The 21396-nt window shown below is 44.1% G+C and overlaps 1 protein-coding gene and 1 pseudogene across 1 annotated transcript in view; both read right to left on the bottom strand.

Moving 5' to 3' along the window:
- LOC140389788 (probable cation-transporting ATPase 13A4) overlaps positions 1-21396 on the bottom strand; it is a 220058-nt gene that overhangs the window by 129704 nt on the left and 68958 nt on the right. Inside the window, exons 2-10 of the mRNA XM_072474309.1 lie at positions 19988-20161; positions 18573-18719; positions 18313-18383; positions 18143-18223; positions 9228-9297; positions 9003-9137; positions 8648-8720; positions 6729-6860; positions 4908-5075 (exon numbers count right to left, since the gene is read on the bottom strand). Of these exons, the coding sequence (XP_072330410.1) occupies positions 4908-5075; positions 6729-6860; positions 8648-8720; positions 9003-9137; positions 9228-9297; positions 18143-18223; positions 18313-18383; positions 18573-18719; positions 19988-20161 (1051 nt within the window). The remainder of the gene's footprint in view (positions 1-4907; positions 5076-6728; positions 6861-8647; positions 8721-9002; positions 9138-9227; positions 9298-18142; positions 18224-18312; positions 18384-18572; positions 18720-19987; positions 20162-21396) is intronic.
- On the bottom strand, positions 775-3066 carry LOC140389453 (zinc-binding protein A33-like; annotated as a pseudogene).

Here is a 21396-nt window from a genome sequence, read left to right as displayed (position 1 = left end):
CTTGACAGGGACAATGTTAATACTATTAGGACATGAATCAATTCAATCTCAATAATTTCCTAACTATATTTCCTTCTCTCCATTGAGGAAGAATCAATGCTTTTGCCTATAGTCTTCCTACCCAGTAGTGTAGCTGAACCTACTGTTGAAATTTGCAGAGCCAAAGTCTTACTCCTCAATAACAGAACACATTGCTGCAGCATCAATAACCTGAGTATCTAATCTTAGAAACACAAGTTGACATATCGAGTTAGATCTCCATGTATACCACTCAGGCATTAAGCATCACATGGATGGAGTGCAAGGAGGAAAGTCAGGTTGGTAAGATTGTGCACAATGAATAAACCCCAGTCATTTTTCTTCCATTAGTTCCTTTATGCATTCTGCCTCGGTGATGATTAATGCATCGATGGTGAAGACAAACACATGTCCCTGCTGAAATGAAGTGAAGCAGGCGGGGAAGCTTGTATTCTGCAACATTTTTTTTTTCATGTAATACCTTTAATATAGTGAAAATGATCAAGGCACTTCACAGGAGCATTATGAAACGGAGAATAGCACTGAGTCACATGAGGAGATATTAATCACTTGACCAAACGATTGGTCAGTGAGCTGGATTTTAAGGTGTCTTAATGGAGGAAAGCAGAGACGGTGAGGCAGAAGGAGGGAATTCTAGAGTTTGGGGCCAAGGCAGCTGTCGGCAGGACCAACGATAGTGCAGAGATTCATCAAAGTTCCTGACATAGGATGGGCTGGGTCACGTTTCACAATATTTTAGCTGTAACCTTCCCATTCCCACCCCCTGCAGCCTCTGGTTCCCTCCCGTCCCTCATGGGAGTTTAAATCAACACCATTTCCCTTTGCTTCTGACACAGTTGAGAATCTATGGTTAAAATGTTGCAGTTTAAGAGGAGCAGTGTTTTTACCCTCATTGTAGGGCCCAGGCCAAAAATAAGGGAAGAGTTTCTCAGTGAAGGTGTCAGTAAAAGTGTGGAGAATGGACATGTCATCAGCATTGTAAAAGGTCACCTGTCCTCCCTCATAGTCCAAGAAAACTCCGATGGTCCTGGGGTTAACACTTGGAGTCAGGAGGACAGATGAATGTTCCAGAGCGTCATATTCATTCCCGTTTCTCAATCACAACAGCCCAGTAACCACTGTCAGGATGCAGTATTATCTTTCCCTTCCTACTGGCTGACTCTCTAGTCACGCCCACAGCCCAGTCAGTCTTCTCCCAGACTTCCACCTCCCAGCAATGTTTTCCTGATGTGAATCCCTGTGATCCCAATACACATGGAACCAGCTTAAAATCTCTCTGGGTTATCAGGAAGTAGAGGGGATTCCCCCTTACTGGTTTTCACACTTGTCCGGTCCTCAGACAGGATGATTTGACGGTGAGCTGTGTTTGGATCCAGGGTCAGTGAGGCTGGAACTGGACAGACGATCTGTTTCATTCCCTTCCATACTGTGTACAGTAACAGACCTCAAATTCCTGTGCATTTCTGTCTGGGAACCATCAGTATCTCCATATCTTCTCTCTCTGCACCTTCCCCATTCTCCCCTATATCCAGGTACCTTTCCTTCAATCTTTTCAGTTCCTTAAGAAAGGAGACACTGTTTTGCTGGTCAATATCTACACAAAGCTTCGATATCTTCTCCTCAAGTGAAGCCAGTTCCTCTTCAATTCTTTTCAGATTCTCGTCCATTGGTTGCAGATCTTGCTCCTTTTGTCTCCGCAGCTCTTCAATTAAACATTTTTCTTTATAATGAAGGTATTGATGGATTTTATCAAATTGTGCGGAGATGTCTTTCTCCAGGGATCCAGTGAGTTCCTCCAGTTCTGAAATCTTCGTCCTCTGCTGCTGTTTTAATTCACTTTGATTTTTCTTTTCATTCGCCATGGAATCCAAGGATAATTTCAGATGGTCCTTGTACTGTACAACTGCCAGTGGTAGAGGCAGACATTTGTGGGCTGGATGTGAGGAACAATGTACACATTCGGCACAGATCAGAATCTCATCTACTTCACAGAACAAAATAAACTTCTCCCGGTGTTGTTCACAGAGAGAGACTGCTGCCTCTGTGTGTCCTCTTTCAGATTCCTCCCCTGTTCCTCACACAGAGAGCGATCCTCCTCCAGTTTTAGATCCCAGTTGTCGAGTTTTCTCACAGAGATTGACCAACACCCGGGGCGAGATTCTCCGACCCCGGCCGGGTCGGAGAATCGCCGGGGGCTGGCGTGAATCCCGCCCCTGCCGGTTGCCGGATTCTCCGGCACCGGAGATTCTGCGGGGGCGGGGATCGCGCCGCGCCGGTTGCCCCCCCCCCGAAGTCCCGCTGCTAGAATGCCTGTCCCGCCGGCGTGGATTAAACCACCTCTCTTACCGGCGGGACAAGGCGGTGCGGGCGGGCTCCGGGGTCCTGGGGGGGGGGGCGCGGGGCAATCTGGCCCCGGGGGGGCCCCCACGGTGGCCTGGCCTGCGATCGGGGCCCACCGATCCACGGGCGGGCCTGTGCCGTGGGGGCACTCTTTTCCTTCCGCCTTCGCCACGGTCTCCACCATGGCGGAGGCGGAAGAGACTCCCTCCACTGCGCATGCGCGGGAATGCCGTGAGCGGCCGTTAACGCTCCCGCGCATGCGCCGCCCGGAGATGTCTTTTCCGCGCCAGCTGGCGGGGCACCGAAGGCCTTTTCCGCCAGCTGGCAGGGCGGAAATCAGTCCGGCGCGGGCCTAGCTCCTCAAGGTTGGGCTGGGCCCCCCAAGATGCGGAGGATTCCGCACCTTTGGGCCGGCGCGATGCCCGACTGATTTGCGCCGTTTTTGGCGCTGGTCGGCGGACATCGCGCCGATACCGGAGAATTTTGCCCCCTGTTACTGGTGAAACCTCTCCGGAGGAGAACCTGCTAACATTCCGGGCAGGACACAGCCTGACGCTGCTTTCTCCAAAACTTCTGGATACAGGATTTACAGACGTTGTGTTCATACTGCAGCCGCACCAGCTCCACAAACAGAGACTGACAGGTTAAATCCTCGCTCAGGTTTAAGACGTGTTTACTGACGGTCATCGCTGTTACTGCTCCTCGTTCTGTTATTCGCTTAGGTTTCAGTTTCATTTCCCCAGAATATCATGAGATCCACTTCACACTCTATGCCCTTAAAGGGGCACTGTCACCCAGCCAGATTTTCTGCCAAAACAAAATCTATCTTTTAATGTCCATTACAGAACATAACGGCAGCGTAATTCTTGGATCTGGGGGTCAGATTGAAGATGAAAATCTGGCGAGCGTTCAGGAATTTGTAGAGGGATTCATCCACGTGATGTGACAGAAAAACAAGAGGAGAATGATTTCCCCATTATCTAGTCAGAAATTCTAAGTTTAACCCCTTCACTGCTGATTTTAAAAACATCTTAAAGTGTTCATATCGGAATCTGAGTGATTCTGCCCTCATCTCTGAAGGCTTCCACCTTATTCCCCAGGGATTTCAGAAGGAAATGTTTTTAAACTAAATGCACTGTCCCACTCTCAAACCACATAAACCAGTATCAATCACAAATCATTCATTTCTGTCCTGCTCCAAATTCACATATCCATGTATTGATCCTAACTTCACCCATTGCCCCACACCCTTTCCATATCCCTCTATCAACCCCAACTAGGCCCATTCACCTGTACTCTCCCAATTCCCTGTATTAATGCAAATTAATCTCATTGTTCTGCACTTGTCCCTAACCATGTACCATTCCAAACTAATCCAACTGCTTGGTTTTTTCCCCATAATCCCGTACAAATCCCAGATTAATCCCACTGCCCAATCTCTCCCCATAGCACTGTAGGAATCGCAAAATAATGCCACCACTCAATCTCTTCCCATAACCCTGTATCAACCGCAAACTCAACTCACTGAATTGAACTCTCCCGATGTCCCTGTATCAATGCAGACAAATCCCACTGCCACAATCTCTTCCCATAATACTGTATGAATCCCAAACCAATCCCACTGCCCCACTCTCTCCGCACAGTCCTGTATGAATCCCAAACTAATCCCACTGCTCCACTCTCTCCCCATAGCCCTGTATCAATCCCAAACTAATCCCACTGCCCCACTCTCTTCCCATAGCCCTGTATGAATCCTAAACCAATCCCACTGCTCCACTCTCTCCCCATAGCCCTGTATCAATCCCAAACCAATTTTACTGCCCTATCTCTCCCCATAGCCTTGTATCAATCCCAAATTAATCCCACTACCCCACTCTCTCCCATAGCCCTGTATCAATCTGAAACTACTCCCACTGCCCCCACTCTCTCCCCGTAGCCCCCTATCAATCTTATACTATTCCCACTGCCCCGCTCTCTCCCCAAAGCCCTGTATCAATCTGCAACTACTCCCACTGCCACACTCTCTCCCCATAGTCCTGCATCAATTTGAAACTACTTCCACTGCTTCACTCTACCCCCATTGCCCTGTATCAATCTGAAATTACTCCCATTGCCCCTCTCTCTCCCCATAGCCCTGTATCAATCTGCAACTGCTCCCACTGCCCCACTCTCTCCCCATAGCCCTGCATCAATCTGAAACTACTCCCACTGCTTCGCTCTCTCCCCATAGCCCTGTGTCAATCTGAACCTACTCCCACTGCCTCACTCTCTCCCCATAGCCCTGTATCAATCTGAAACTACTCCCACTGCCCCACTCTCTCCCCATAGCCCTGTATCAATCTGAACCTACTCCCACTGCCTCACTCTCTCCCCATAGCCCTGTTTCAATCTGAAACTACTTCCACTGCCCCACTCTCTCCCCATAGCCCTGCATCAATCTGAAACTAATCCCACTGTGATTCTGCAACATTTATATAGAAACAATTACACTCCCAATAATTTCTACTTTTATCTCATAAGGGACAGACCTGTTCGATAGACCACAGCTTTTACTTCACCCTGGCATGTTGCCTTCGACTGAATCACTTGGGTCCCACAGAAAAGGATGTGGCGCTTGTAATCTCCTGTCGAACTCTTCCAGCAATTAGGGATAGCTACACTTGGTAATGGCGTCTTCGTTACAGGGATACTTTCTCCTTATATAGTAAGACCAAATAATAGATAAATCAACAAAGTTATAATCAGTCAACAGTAATTAATTACTATACTCCAAAATTTGTGATAAAACAATCAAGCAGTAAAGATATTTGAAAATGTTCTATTTCTAGAATTATCCAAGTGCCAGGTTTGCTGGCTTTTACAGTTCATTATCAATTGGGTGGGGGGGGGGGGCGGGGGGCCAGGTCCGGACATGATTTGCCAACAGGTGGGAGATCACCACAGTCGTGGTGGTGGGGTGGGAGGGGTGGGGAGGTGAAGTGCTGAAATGGAGGGAAAACTGTATGCTCCATTCGTCCTGAAAGATTACAATTGCAGGGTAAATGGCCCCCTCACCCCTACACGGTTTCACCTACATGTGATTCTAGGCTACATTATGTGGTTGAATGCGACTGTCCTCAAGGAAACTAGTGATGGCCAATTAATTCTTACTTGCGAGTGGCACACGCTTCTCAATAATAACAAAAATATTAAAATACTCACATGAGATAAAGAAAATTAAAACTATACTGAGCCAAATCCATTCCAACATCCACATGATAAGTTTGAGGCTCCTGTCAACTTACTGTTGGGAGAGTCCTGTCACCTGTCTTATCAATATGGTGATAACCTCCTTCTTCAAATACCATTCTTCTGATTTCTCTTGTTCTCAGGGGAGAACATAAGAAATAAGAATAGGAGTGAGCCATACAGCCCTCAAGACTACTCCATCATTCAATATGATCACAGCTGAGAATTTGCCTCAACTCCACTTTTCTGATCTTTCACATCTATCTATCTTTCAGACAAAAATGTCTGACTTACACAGAAAGGGATTTCCGACTCAATCTGGTAGTTTCCCCACTGCTTCAATTTTTCGATCCTTGAGGACATTTAATGTCCTCTGCTTTATTGTTCTTGAGGTGGCCACGAGCATATGTACAAGACAATCAAGATTATTTAACTTTCCACTTTTTAGAGTTGTCATGTGAGAGTACCTTTAAGAAATGGGTGTTTATAAATGGGTGTGTATTTAAGTATCTGTAGTGAGAGTACCTTTAAGAAATGGGTGTTTATTACTGCAGTGATGTCAGAGAGTGGGTGGAGCTGGGCTGTCTGTCAGTTTTTTACTTTCGTTTTAGGCTGTTTGCTGCAGGGTGTGTATTAGTTTCGTTTTCAGAGCTGGATAGCTGCAATCACAGCCAGAAGGTGTATTAGAGTCTCTCTCTGTAATCTAAAGACTGTAAATTGATCCTGGTGATTTAAAACTAATAACAGTAGTGACTTTAACCTGATGTGCTTCTGGTAAAAGGTGGTTTAAGTCTTATGGATGTTAAAAGGAAAGCTTAAAGGATTACTTAGTGTTGTAGTCCTTGGGGGTTGTATTTGAATTAATGATTGCTAAGATGTTCACTGTATCTTTTTAAAAAGTTCATAGAATAAACATTGTTTTGCTTTTAAAAAATACTTTTCCATTTCTGCTCTACCACACCTGTAGAGTGGGCCGTGTGCTCCCCATACCACAATCTAATAAAAGTTGTAGGTCAGATGAACTCCATGATACGCTTTGGAGTTCTCTAAACCCTGGCCCATAACAGAGTGGAGAACAAATAGGATGAGCTATCACACAAGTGAGAAAGAGAGATTGCTACCTGTAAGCATGCTCTCGTTGACAATGCAGCCCCCATGGATCAGCACGGCATCGCAGGACAATATTTGCTTATTTCCCGTAACTAAAAAAACATCACCGGGTGCCAGCTCGCTCGATGGCACTTTCTCATATGCTGTAAATATAAGCAACAAAATGTAAACTATTCAATCCACTTTGGCTTTTCGATCCTGTCCACTTCCAAGGTGAGTCAGAGAAGAAATAAGTTATTTGTTCAGAATTAGAATATGTTTGGTCACAGAGTTTGCTCTTCTTGAAGAGACTCGATGCTGCCAGTTCAATTAGGAGGCTGGCAGATATGGGCGTTGGCAGACCCACTGAGTGCTCCTGGTGCAGGTTGGAGACCACGAGGGTGCCTTAACTTAGCGGTTTGGATCAAAATCAAAAATGATGAGAATTGAATCAGTCCCTTGGAGAGAATGGGGAAATTCTCTCAACGAATCATTTGGGCCATAGGTGTGACTTACTGGGCCGACAGCCCCATTGTTGTAGCATGGAGCCTCTCACTCCAATAGCTCCCTGTCTTGCCACAGTTGGTCCACCTTCAGTGAGGTGGTAACCTCTGCACAGGTGTGGGGCTGTTCCGCCAGTGGAAAATGCCTGCAAGGCTGCAAAAGTGTCCCTAGTTTAGACCTTAACTATCTTAATTGGCTATTGGCATCTATAACATAGACAGTCAATTCACTTCCCAGCCACACCTGGGGGAGAGCTGGCTGGCAGTGGGAATGCTCGTATTGGTTTAATCAGTCTCATCAAACTACTTGGTATTAGTTTGCAGGATACCTCTGCCCATACACAGTCTAAAGATGTTCAGGTTAGGTGGATTGGACATGGTCAATTTCCCCATAGTGTCCAAGGATGTGTAGGTTAAGGGATAAGGTGGAGTACTCTTTCAGGCGCTCGATGCACACTTGATGGGTCGAATGGCCTCCTTCTGTACTATATGGATTCCGTGATATGATTCTAGTGCTAAATTGAGAAGGATCCTGAGAAAATCAGAATGCATTGCAGGAACCTATAAAAAACAGCTATTTGGAAGCTATTGGGCGCGATTCTCTGAAATGGAGACAGAGTGTTCGCGCCGTCGTGAACGGCGTCGAGGTACACGACGGCGCGAAATGATCCCTATCCCGACCGATTCAGGGCCCGAAAATGGGCTAGGAGCGGCGCCACCTCATTTACGCGCACCAGGCCTTGGCGCCGCGTAAAGGCAGCGCCGCATACATGACGCGGCCGGCGGCGCATAACTGGCGCCACCCGCGCATGCGTGGTTGCCGTCCTCCCCGAGTCCGCCCCGCAAGAAGATGTCAGACGGATCTTGCGGGGCTGCGGAAGAAAGGAGGTCCTCCTTCAGAGAGGCCGGCCCGATGATCGGTGGGCACCGATCGCGGGCCAGACCCCATTTGAGGCCCCTCCGGTGCAGGATCCCCACCTCCCACCCCATAGGCCGCCCCCCCAGCGTTCCTTCGCTGTTCCCGTCGGCAGCGACCAGGTGTGGACGGCGCCAGGGGGAACCCGCCGTTTTGGGCAGGCCGCTCGGCCCATCCGGCACTGAGAATCGCGGGGGTACCGGTGAATCGCCATTCTGGCCGCTTCCGTGAATCGCGGGAGGGCGTCGGACTAGCATCGCGGGAAAATTTGGCGACCCAGGCGATTCTCTGAAACGGCGCGGGAGCAGAGAATCGCGCCCATTATTAGGTACATTGGTGGACAAAGAATTGGCACACCCAAGAGTAGTTCATTAAAAGGAATAATATTTCAATGTGTACAAAGGAATGAGTGAAGAATTATGAAGCAAAAGCAAGCCAAACTGAGCCATTATTTGAATGTCCAAGTATAGCTTGAACTATGAAGTAGAAGATGGTCAGAAAAGTATGCCTTTAATCACTGAAAACGGCTCACCTCCATCCTTCCTGCAAACGGTGACCATCATGTTATTGTGAGATTCCACAAGTCTGTACAACTTCATAGATTGCTGCAAACAGTAAAGTTACATAAGAATTTGCTCTCCCTAGTCTATTGGCTTTTCCAATTCAATGAAATCTTTGCATTTAATTAGTCAGATCTCAGAAGGTGCAGTGAAGGTTTAAATGCCAATTAAATGTGCATCTTCTTAACAAATTTCAAATGAAAGGTTTAACAGTTCAGGCATGGTTGGATTCAGGCAGGTGAATTGATCGCAACACCGGCATTGTAAAATATGAATGAAAATAACGCCGGGAAGAGCTTGAAATGCTATCTTTGCTTTAAAACTCACCTGACGCACATCATACACAGAAAAGGCAATGGAAATGAGTGACATAATTATGAGCACGACTGAATATTCTATGTAGTCCTCTGAAAGCCACAGGCACACACTAAATATTTGAAATGTATAAAATGGATTTAAAACCTGTGACAAAAGAAAAAAGAAGGCAAAAAGGTTATCTGTTTACATTTAAATTGGAAGTAGTAATTAAAGAACACATAAAACAAAATTTACCTCTTTACAAAGAAGCTTCCAAATGGGAACAATTTGGATTTCAATTGTATTAGGTCCAAATATTAATCTCCTGCATTTAAACATTATAGGGTTATTAAAAAGAGGACCCATCTCCATTTTGTTGCCATATAAATATTAAGCAATAATGATGTTGGAAATGTACATAAATTACTACATTGCTAGGTCTTTGTCTATGAAATGAGGGGTATAAACACTAACATATTTGACATAGGTTCACACAATGTGAAAAACTGAACAAATTCAAAATTAAGACAAACACTTAAATTGTCATCAATTGTATACAATATAACTTTTGTCCTCTGTCCAAAAAATGTTAAATAAATAAAAGCCGATTCATTTAACTTCTGTTTCAGTTCCGTGGTCTTTTGTCAGGATCTATAGAAATTAGAAATGTAACAGTCTTTAAGCGAGCACCGGCAAAATTGGGGGATGGGAGGGGGATGAACAGAAGGGAAAGCCTGTGATAGAATGGAAGGCAGGCATCATTATGTGGCAAACAGATAATGGTTGTAAGGCCAAAGAGTGGTAATAGGGGAAGTAAAGAACAAAAAATGAGTTCCAGAGGAGGCATAAATGGCAAAAGCAGAGCCATTGCCAGCTTTGAGAAAATGGAAGTAATGGTTATGATCTGAAATATTACTTGTTTTTGCCAGTTTTGATGAAAGGTTAACAACCTGAAAAATTGAGAGTAATTTTAACCCCAAAATTTAAAAGCTAGCTTAGTAATTCTGGCCAAAATTCTCTGGCCATTCGCTGGTGGTGTGGTTCTCTGGTCCCCCTGGCAGCATACACCGGCCCATGGGTTTCCCGCCGGAGTGAGGTGGCTTCGATGGGAAATTCCTTTGACAGTGGCGGGAGCAGAGAATCCCTCCACCAACGATCAGTGCGCCACCTCCCACTGCTGGGAAACGTGCTGCTGGGAGGCCGGAGAATCCTGTTCAATGTTACTGGACTAGTAATCCAGAGACGTGAGTTTATATCCCACCACAACAGCTGGAGGATTTAAATTCAGTTAAGTAATTAAATCTGGAATTGCAAAGATAGTGGTCGGAATTCTCCCGTCATTGGGATTTTCTGTATCCGCTGGAAGCTCACACCCTCCCCCCACCACCGCCCATGGGTTTCCTGACAGTGTGGGGGTGGCTTCAATGGGAAATCCCATTGACAAGTGACGGGAAGAGACAATCCCGCCGCCAGCTAACAGCGCGCTGCCGAGAAACACACGGCTGGGGGACCAGAGAATCCAGCCCAGTATCAATATTAGTGACCATGAAACTACTGGATTGTGGCAAAAAAAACCCATCTGGTTTACGAATGTCACTTCAGGAAGAAAACCTGCTGATCCTGTCTGGTCTAGCTGATTTGCGGCTCCTGAGCCACAATAATGTCTTGGTTCTTAACTGCCATCTGCCGTGGCCTAGGAAGCCACTCGGCTATTAGGAATGGGCAGTAAAAGGTGACATTGCCAGCAACATTCAGTTTACAATTGTTTTTAAAAAAAGCTGCATTGGGTCCACTCCCAGTTTGAACTGAGGCTACATGCCTCATTTTGTATCTGTATTCCAGCTTTAGTGTTGGCTGCCTGAGGTATATACAATAGAACAGGAAAGGGCCTTTCCAACAATGCTTGTGGGCTAGGAGGAACAGAAGCACAAGCCCCCACCCATCAAGTCAATCTGTAAGCATCATCTGTGATCAGATGCCCCCAACTACTCCTCAACCTGATACCTTCTGATGCATTTCACTCTCTGCGATTTCATCCCTGGCCACGCACCCACCCACCCCATGTCCTGCCAGGCCTGTGATCCTCTCCTCACACCGTCTGAAGTATTTTCTATAACTGTAAAAGTAATTAACTTTGTACCACCAGTGCACCACATTTTTAATACAGCCTAACTCAGCATTATTTTTGCAATTCTTGCATTGTACCCGCCCCCCGTCCTTGCCCCCCAAAAGTCACCCTCCCCAGAAATCCTCACGCGTAATCTCTCAGCCCATTGCGTCATTGATTCTGCAGCCCTACCTGCCTGACAGTCTGTCAACATGGTAGGTTGTGGCCAGGAAATGAATTCCAGATCTGATAATCAGGTATGAGTGTTAAATTCAACAGGACCTGAAGGAAACCTTTGCGGCAGGATTCCTGTGTGCTAAACTTTGTCCCCAGCAACTCCCAACTCTGTTTCTCTCTCCACAAATTCTGCCTGAACTGCTGAGTATTTCTGTTTTTAGTTTAGATTTCCAGAATCGGTAGTATTTTGCTAAATATTAAATCAAACTCTCCACGTGGGTTGGGTGGCAAGTGAATTAGAAGACCGATTTTTCACCTCTGATTACGGTCTTAAATAATCTGTCCTTTCTTACTGGTAGTATTGTGGAAGCCACAGCCAGTATTCCAGCCAATAATAAGTAGAACTGTTATTTGTGAGAACTGGAAGAGACCAGTCAGGTCAGTGGGCTAGACACCGCACTCACAGCAACCTCTCTCTCCAGCTCCCTCCTGCCAGTCTGAGGGGCCTCCCGACTCTAACATTCACTTATATACTAATGAGACTCCTAGTGGTCAGTCGGAGAATTACAACACATCACCACATCCCCTTTCCTTTGAAGGAATAAATTAACACATTATCATCAGTATATTTACATGTGATATGATGAGCCTGTGAGTCTAACAATATGAATTTGTTTTTAATTTTTAAAACCGGATCAACAAATATATATATTAGGGCAGCACGGTGGCACAGTGGGTTAGCCCTGTTGCCTCACGGCGCCGAGGTGCCAGGTTCGATCCCGGCTCTGGGTCACTGTCCGTGTGGAGTTTGCACATTCTCCCCGTGTTTGCGTGGGTTTTGCCCCCACAACCCAAAAATGTGCAAGGTAGGTGGATTGGCCACGCTAAACTGCCCCTTAATTGGAAAAATGAATTGGATACTCTAAATTAAAAAAATATATATATATTTAGAACAGCGAGCATAGTATGTACAAATAGTCCAAATCTACAAAGTGGGTCGATCAGGATTTCTTCTGACTCTGGTTGATCTTCTCAAAGTTTGACCTTGCCGTTCAGAACTTGTAGATTCAATGTTCTCCATGACATTCTCATGCTCAGGAACTGCTGAACTATCTGACACTGCAGCTGACGTCGATTCTGACGTAGATCCGTCATCCATCACGTTGTGAGAGTCTTCTCTGGTTTTCAAGAGTGCGCGACAATTTCTTCTTAAAACCAACCCATCCTCTTTCTGTACATTGTAGGAACGAGGTGCTACTTCAAGTACAATGGCTTTTCTCGACCAATTCCCTGAATCTTCTACTCTCATAATGTCATCACTATTCTGAGGTGGTAAATTTCTGGACCCTCTATAATCTAACTGCTTTTGTTTTGCTTTAATGTTTTGCATTTCTTGCAGTACCACTGCATTCTCCTCCTTCTTTGCCAAGTATGGAAGTGTGGTGCACAACCTTCTATTCTACCATGTGTCAATGGTGATGCTCTGTAACTCAATGGTGTGAGATATGGATCAAATTCGCTGTCCGTTGCTTAACAATATGTACACCTTTCTCGGCTTTTCCATTGGCTTGAGGGTACAATGGACTCAAAATGATGTGATTGAAATCATACGTGACTGCGAAGTGTTGCAATTCTTTACAGCTAAAACACGGGCCGTTGTCACTCACGCCGACTTGCGGAATTCCGTGTCGAGCAAAAATTGACTTGGTATGCAGTATTACAATGCTTGCCGTTATGCTTGACAGCAGAGCCACTTTGGGTTAGTTCGAAAAATAGTCTATGATCATTAAAAATCTTCCCCTTGTAAGTGAAAGAAATACATAGCTACTTTCTGCCATGGTGCCGTAGGTAAATCAGATATTTGCATAGGTTCTCTTGTTTGCTTGCAATGATGCATCTGGCATGTGTCACAATAACTGATCATCCTGTCAATATCTTTACACCTGGCCAGTAAACAGAGTCACAAGCTCTCCATTTACATTTTTCAATCTGGAGATGTCCTTAGTGTATCCTCTTTGGTACATCCTTGCAAAAAGATTGAGGTATGACTATAGTGTTCAAACAAAACACCACTCCATTAATGATACTGAGTTCAGATATTATTGGGACAGCACGGTAGCATGGTGGTTAGCACAATTGCTTCACAGCTCCAGGGTCCCAGGTTTGATTCCCGGCTTGAGTCACTGTCTGTGCGGAGTCTGCACGTTCTCCCCGTGTGTGCGTGGGTTTCCTCCGGGTGCTCCGGTTTCCTCCCACAGTCCAAAGATGTGCAGGTTAGGTGGATTGGCCATGCTAAATTGCCCTTAGTGTCCAAAATTGCCCTTAGTGTTGGGTGGGGTTACTGGGTTATGGGGATAGGGTGGTGTGGGCTTGGGTAGGGTGCTCTTTCAAAGAGTTGGTGCAGACTCAATGGGCCGAATGGCCTCCTTCTGCACGGTAAATTCTATGATAATTATATTGTAGAACTCCATACATTGACCTCTGGGCCAGTGTGAGTTGATGTTCCTCATCACCTTCTTGGTCTCTTCTTGGATCTCTCGTAGTTTTGTATCTGATACTGGTAGTAGTGTGGAAATAAGATTGACATGCAGGTCTACATCTTCAGCAATTTCCCTACTAATACTTTGTATCAGTGCTCTCAATAATGCAACTGCTAAGAACAAATATTTGCCTGGCATGTAGATGAGATTGAAGTCATAGCATTGTAACTTCATCATCAACCTCTGAATGTGGGGAGACATCTGGTTGAGATTTATTTTGATGATGTTAACCAAAGGACGAGGATCTGTCGCAACTGCTCTTTTGTCATCATGGATCATGATATATGCACGACTGGTTTCCAAACGTCATGCTCGAGTTGCAGAAGAATTGCTCCTAGACCATCTTTGGACATGTCTGTTGACACTTTAATCTGCTTAGATGTGTCAAAAAATGTGAGAACCGGTGTGGTGATGAATGAAGTCTTGAGCTTCTTCCACTCTTGCTCATGTTGCACAGTCCAAGTGAAATCCGTTATCTTGTGCAAGAGATCACGTAAATGTGTTGTTTTTACTGACAGGTTTGGAATGAATTTCCCTATAAAATTGATCATATTCTTCACTCTTAAGATGGCTCTCTTGTCGTGTGGTTTTGGCATGTTGAGAATTGCTTGAATTTTATCCCTGTCAGGTTCAATGCCATGTGGTGAGAGCGTGTCACCGAGGAATGTGACCTCAGTTACTCCAAATTGGCACTTTTGCTCGTTGAGCTTCCGCCCATTTCTCCTGATGCTCATTAGAACTTTAAGCAACCTCGTATTGTGCTCTTCTATTATTGAGCCCCAAACGATGATATCATCCACGTACACACATATGCCTTCGATGCCTTCGATTATGTGTTCCATGGCACAGTGAAAAATTTCTGATGCCGAAATTATGTCAAACATTATTCTCAGAAAGCAATACTGTCCAAATAGTGTATTAAAAGTGCAATATTTTGTACTCCGTTTCTCTAGCTTTAGTTGTCAGAAAGCTTGAGATTCGGTAAATTCTTCTAACTTTCTGATTACTATTAATTTTGTCATTGTGTCTAGCTCCTTTTTGTAGCGATCCCAAAGAGGTGCAGGTACTCTTCTTGGTGCCTGTATCACAGGTTTTGCATCCTCTTTGAGTTGTATCTTGTAGGTGAATGTTAGTGCATCGAAATCTGTGAACGCATCGCTGAATTTGCTGATAATGTTCTCAGAATCATTGGCGTGTTGATCCTTTGTGGATGCTATATACCAACTGCACTAGACCTAATTCTTCACAGGACTGATCATCTAATATTGAATCCAAGCCCTCGGATACAATACAGAATGGGACAGAATAAACTGTGTTCTTCACCACCACACTCAGGTCACAAGCACCTTAACATTTAATGCTTGAACCACGTTAATCTATCAGAGATGTTTTGTGAATTCTTCTAATCGGCTGAATCTTTAAATGTTTAAATCAGTCATGCTGATTAAATTGGCTTTGGCACCAGTGTCTAACTTCAATTGATGTGGAGATGCCGGCGTTGGACTGGGGTGAGCACAGTAAGAAGTCTTACAACACCAGGTTAAAGTCCAACAGGTTTGTTTCGAATCACTAGCTCCTGGTGTTGTAAGGCTTCTTACCAACTTCAATTGGACCACAGTACCATTCACTTCATGTGGTAGCAGCCATTTGTCCTCATCAACCACATTTATTTTAAATGGAGTATCAGTTTGCATTTTCTTAAGTGCTGGAGAATTTTTTGATGTCTCCAAAAAAATATTCTTCTCTGTTATTACTCCAACAAACAATGATGTTTCATCATTGGAGACTGTGTTTTCCACTGTACTGACTGGTTGAGCTTAGAATAACAATTCTGACCAAAGTGATATTTTCCTTTGCATCTGGAACAAAACTTGCCAAACGCTGGACACTGCCTTAATTTGTGCCTTCGACCACATCTTTTACACAGATATACTTCGTCCTAATCTTTACTCTCTTTGTTGGTGTGCGAGGAATTGCAGGAACTTTCCCACCCTCTTTTGTTTCCCGCCTTTTTGGAAAGAGGCGGCGACTGGAGTGTTTTCGTCCAAGAAGATGCAGCCATTACTGAGGAACATTTTAGAATGCTGTGCTGCCGGCTCGTGAGCCTGACACGTCTTATCTGTTTGTTCCAAAGACAGCTCCGATTCCCTCAGCAACCGTTCCCTCAGCTTATTTTCATTCACACCAAACACAATCTGGTCCTGAATCATGGAAGATTCCACCACAGAAAAATTACTGGTTTTAGCTTTTAACTTTAAATCAGTGATGAAATGATTTATGGACTCTCCTGTTTTCTGTAAACGTGATCTAAACACATAGCATTCTTAAATTTAATTATTTTTGGGGGACTAATGTGCATCAAATCTTTGAATTACTTCGTTAAAATTTTTACTATCTTCATTGTTTGCAAATTTAAATCTTTAAAACATCTGAGCACAAGGTGTGTTTCCTTTGGGCAGCACGATAGCACAAGTGGTTAGCACTGTGGCTTCACAGCGCCAGGGTCCCAGGTTCGATTCCCTGCTGGGTCACTGTTTGTGCGGAGTCTGCGCGTTCTACCCGTGTCTGCGTGGGTTTCTTCCGGGTGCTCCGGTTTCCTCCCACAGTCCAAAGACGTGCAGATTTGGTGGATTGCCCATGCTAAATTGCCCTTAGTGTCCAAAAAAGGTGAAGAGGTGTTATTGGATTCCGGGAATAGGGTGGAAGTGAGGGCTTAAGTGGGTTGGTGTAGACTCGATGGGCCGAATGGCCTCCTTCTACACTGTATGTTCTATGTTCCTCTTTTGTGCAGCAATTTGAAGGTGTTTCCGAAGTTTCCTCATCGACAAGGTAATATCTGTGTGATTGGTGACCACGGTGTTTGAAGAACCACAAACTCTTTATTTGAATAACTATATATAGAGTGTTCGGTCGGGCAACCAACCTCTACATATCCAGGATCGATTCTGCCGGGAAGGACTATGGTCAGCCCCCCGATCACTCAACCCTTCGAAACCTCGCCCCTTATGGGCCCGCAACCACAGTGAGCTAGCAATAACAGCAACAACTTTTAGAAACTTGGCTTCAATCCTGAGAATGATTTTATCAAACGGTTTCCTGCAACAATCAATATCTCTGTGACCAACTGCAATAGGCAATCCCTGCTCTTTAAAATTTTCAAACCCCTTTAACATTGCTGAACACCAGTGCATCCAATTTTCCTTGTGTTGATGCAAATTGAAGGAGTTACATTGTATGACATAATTTTATTGTGTGATATATTTCCATCATTTGCACAGCATTCCAATACACGCACCCCTCATCATCAAGGAATTTTGATAAGTGGGAAAGAAGTTGGGGATCTTGTGGAACCAGGACCCAACCTGATTTCCACCCCACCCATCTCGATTCTCTTTATTCTGGCTTGAAAATTCGAGATTTTTTTTGAATTATGCAGTTTGCATGTAAGGTATTACAAATGAGGAACATCTTGTGGATTTTCACTCATTTCTGTTCTGCATGCACACGTTTGTAAAATTTCAGCAGAATATTTGTGTAGACCATTCAAGTTTCTTGACCTTGCACAATTCATTCAGAAGATCTTCTCTAGGAAAATTACTTTTTGCATTTATGACGAGATTTTCAAAATCAATATTTATCAGCTCCAATAATGGAAATGAAACCGAGCAAAGTTAGTTGGGCATGTCATGAGAATGTCGCTTTAAGAAATTGTTAGTTGCTCATATTACTTCAGTGATGTCAGAGTGTGGGTGGAGCTGAGCTCTGGTTCTGCTTTTTAGTTTCACTTTGAGAACAGCTTGGGTGTGTCTGTCTTTTTGGTTTCGTTTTTCAGTGTGTTGCAGCTGAAGTCAGCCAAAGCAGCTGTATTGTTGAGCTCTCTGCCATGAAGGACTATCTCTTGATCATTTGGTGAATTCAGAAATGTAAATGTTTTTAGTATTGAATGTAAACTCTGATGTGCTCCAGTTTTAAAGGTTTGTTAAGTCTTTTGGATGTTAAAATGACAGCTTACAGGTTACTTAACTTCCTTGGGGGTTATCTTTGAATTAATGGTTGCTAAGATATTCACTGTTTGTTTTAAAAAGGTTAATTTGAGTTCATAGAATGAACATTGTATTGCTTTAAAAAGTACTTTCCATTTCTGCTGTACCATACCTGTAGAGTGAGCCGTGTGCTATTAATCCATTAAAAGTTGTGGGTCAGGTGAACTCCATGATACACTTTGGGATTCTCTAAACCCTGGCCCAGAACAGGCATAAAATTAAATAAGAGAACAAATCGGTCTCATACACACATATTAACAGAATGTATTATCAAGCCAAATTATTATTTTTTTTACTAACTACCTGATAGTTTCTTCTGTGGTTGTTAATCCAGAGCCAAATTTATAACGAATATCAGCACAGGAATGGCTGTCTTCCAGCACTCTGAATAAAGCAATGAGTTAAAGAATACATTTGAAGAATCTTAGAATTAACTTAATTCCAGAAAGACAGATGGATTTGCAACAACTTACTCAGCTCTAACAAACTGCTTTTCTTGAAGGTCCCAGATGTACCTGATCTTTTGAATTTCAATGTACCGTACCTATAAATGTCAGCCAAGAGAATAAATATATTTTGAAAAACGAAATTTAACATTTGAGCAGGCAATAATAAATGATCCCTTCTGTCTTAATTAAATTCAGAGCTTCAGAGATGTTGCTGCGGTGATATTTTTAACGACATAAAAAATACACCACTGGGCCAAATGCAGAACTTAAAAGGTGGCTCTTACTTTTAAATCGGGTTTCATGATGATTCTGTGCAGCAGTGATGTCTCATCAGAGAGAAGTGAATGTTGTTGATCAGCTCTTGCTGGGTTCCTGAGTAAAGACAAGTGAATCCACATTACCTTCTTCTTAGTCCAGATTTTAAATTCATCCTGAACAGAAAAGAAGGGGAAAAAATAATATTTACCGAATGTGTGTGTTCATTTTGTAAAAATCTAATAGTGAATTCAAATTCCACCACTGGAGCTGGGAGCAAATTGCTAATGGGCAGGCTTTTATGCTCCATCACCAGTGGGTTTGAAGAGGTGGGGCACATTAAATCAAGCAGGTGGCTTTCTTGCCACCTTTATGCCTGCCCCAGACCGGCCTGAAACATTAGGTGGTGGGGGTGGGGGGTTGGCATCAAATGTTCCGGCCTACCCTTGGGCCTATTGACACCCTTATAGTCACCTCCAGTATTTTACACTCGGGTACCTCCTTATGAGGCCTTGTGATCCTTCAGAGGTGACCACCTCAAGAACATTTCACCACTTAACCATCTACCCCAGTCTTTTTAACTCAGCCCCCCACAACCCGCAGTCAACCTCTTTCCCTCATTTATCTCCCTCCCCACAACACCTAACCCTAGACTTACTTGCCAGAATGGGTTCCTCAGCACTGAGGGCTGCCAGTCCCAGCAATGGCTACTGTGCCCTTCTGGGACTACATGGCTGCCAACCAATTGGGTTGGCCAACACCTCTCTGAAGCAAGTTTTCTCCTGAGAAAAGGAAAAAGTCTTGACTGAAAGCAATTAACGCTTTCGAGAGCACTTGGATTGATATTCTTCAAAGCCTTCACCAAGGTCACGTAGGGATAGCAAAACATTGTGTGAGAGCCCAGCATTTTGTCTGGTGGCCAGGCATTAGGAGAACTATTATATTGAAGAAATTATTTCTAATTGTCTTCTGTGTGCAGTAAACAGCCAAGAGCAAAAATAACCACTATCACCTTCTACTTTTCTATCAAGGCTGTGGGAGCAACTGGGAATGGATATTTGATTATAATGCTTGCCTCTAAGTTTGAAGGGTTTGGGGCATCATGCCAAACAGCCACAGCTAGCAGAATTAAATCGCTGGCTTTTAAAGCAGACCAAGGCAGGCCAGCAGCACGGTTCAATTCCCGTACCAGCCTCCCCGAACAGGCGCCGGAATATGGCGACTAGGGGCTTTTCACAGTAACTTAATTGAAGCCTACTCGTGACAATAAGCGATTTTCATTATTTCATTTCATTTTCATACTGAAAACCAGCTCAAATGTCCTGTGCTGCAGTGGGGATACTTCCACCCAATGGCTGCAAGTGCATTCCTCCCCATCCATTACAAAGTGTAAGAGGGGCTCTATAACCCTGATTATTTTGTTACAGAAAAGGGTAACACTTACCGTTGTTCTAAGCAGGATAATGTCAGCTTCTTGCAGGGTGCACTGAATACATTTAGCCCAGACATCCCATTCAGGCTTCCAGTAAAACAGAAGCAGCAGAAATCCACAGGTCAGGACAGATCCTATGACAAACAGGACACTGCGGCAGCGACTGGACTTATAACCAAATATGTCCTGTACAGAACGGAAAGCGGAATGGTCCATCAGTACTTACTATTAATGAAGAAACTGCCATAGATTGTATTGTGAGATAAATTTCAATGCAGAGTAATGGCTCACCTATAAATGTTGGATATCTTGCAGATTTATAATGATAGGACATATCATTTGAGAGGGTTGTTAAGAAGGCGTACGGTGTGTTAGCTTTTATTGGTAGAGGGATTGAGTTTCGGAGCCATGAGGTCATGTTGCAGCTGTACAAAACTCTGGTGTGGCCGCATTTGGAGTATTGCGTGCAATTCTGGTCGCCGCATTATAGGAAGGATGTGGAAGCATTGGAAAGGGTGCAGAGGAGATTTACCAGAATGTTGCCTGGTATGGAGGGAAGATCTCTTGAGGAAAGGCTGAGGGACTTGAGGCTGTTTTCATTAGAGAGAAAAAGGTTAAGAGGTGACTTAATTGAGGCATACAAGATGATCAGAGGATTGGATAGGGTGGACAGTGAGAGCCTTTTTCCTCGGATGGTGATGTCTAGCACGAGGGGACATAGCTTTAAATTGAGGGGAGATAGATATAGGACAGATGTCAGAGGTAGGTTCTTTACTCAGGGAGTAGTAAGGGCGTGGAATGCCCTGCCTGCAACAGTAGTGGACTCACCAACACTAAGGGCTTTCAAATGGTCATTGGATAGACATATGGACGATAAGGGAATAGTGTAGATGGGCTTTAGAGTGGTTTCACAGGTCGGCGCAACATCGAGGGCCGAAGGGCCTGTACTGCGCTGTAATGTTCTATGTTCTATATAAGATGAAATATGTAATTCTGCCAGAAAAATGAAACTGTATTAAAGCTTGCTTGTCCCTTTAAAGCCATTAAGTTTAGTTACTATGAGTAAGTAGAAGCCTGATGTCAAATTTACTTTATCTCTGAGGGAGGGTTACAAATTGTTCAGTGTTGAGAAGTGCACATCTCCAAATCAAGCCAACAGGATCAAATTCCACAGGTGATCACAAGTTAAAGTACGTTTCTAAAAACCCAACTGCCATATAGTGGTGTACAATACAAGCCATAACTAAAGGTCATTGATATGTGGCTTCCCAGAAGATTAGAAGGAACTGCAAGATCCCCTCAAAATATTCTGGAAATCCCAGTTAGAAAATATAGAATTTGACTATTTTATTCATTGTAAACTGAAAATCTGCTAATAAAAACAAAAGTTGTTTGCATTGGGGGTGCCCCGATCTGTGTTT

This window comes from Scyliorhinus torazame, chromosome 14 (assembly GCF_047496885.1).
Source record: "Scyliorhinus torazame isolate Kashiwa2021f chromosome 14, sScyTor2.1, whole genome shotgun sequence".
In the NCBI taxonomy this organism is placed as follows: domain Eukaryota; kingdom Metazoa; phylum Chordata; class Chondrichthyes; order Carcharhiniformes; family Scyliorhinidae; genus Scyliorhinus; species Scyliorhinus torazame.
This window is presented reverse-complemented; position numbering and strand designations above follow the sequence as displayed.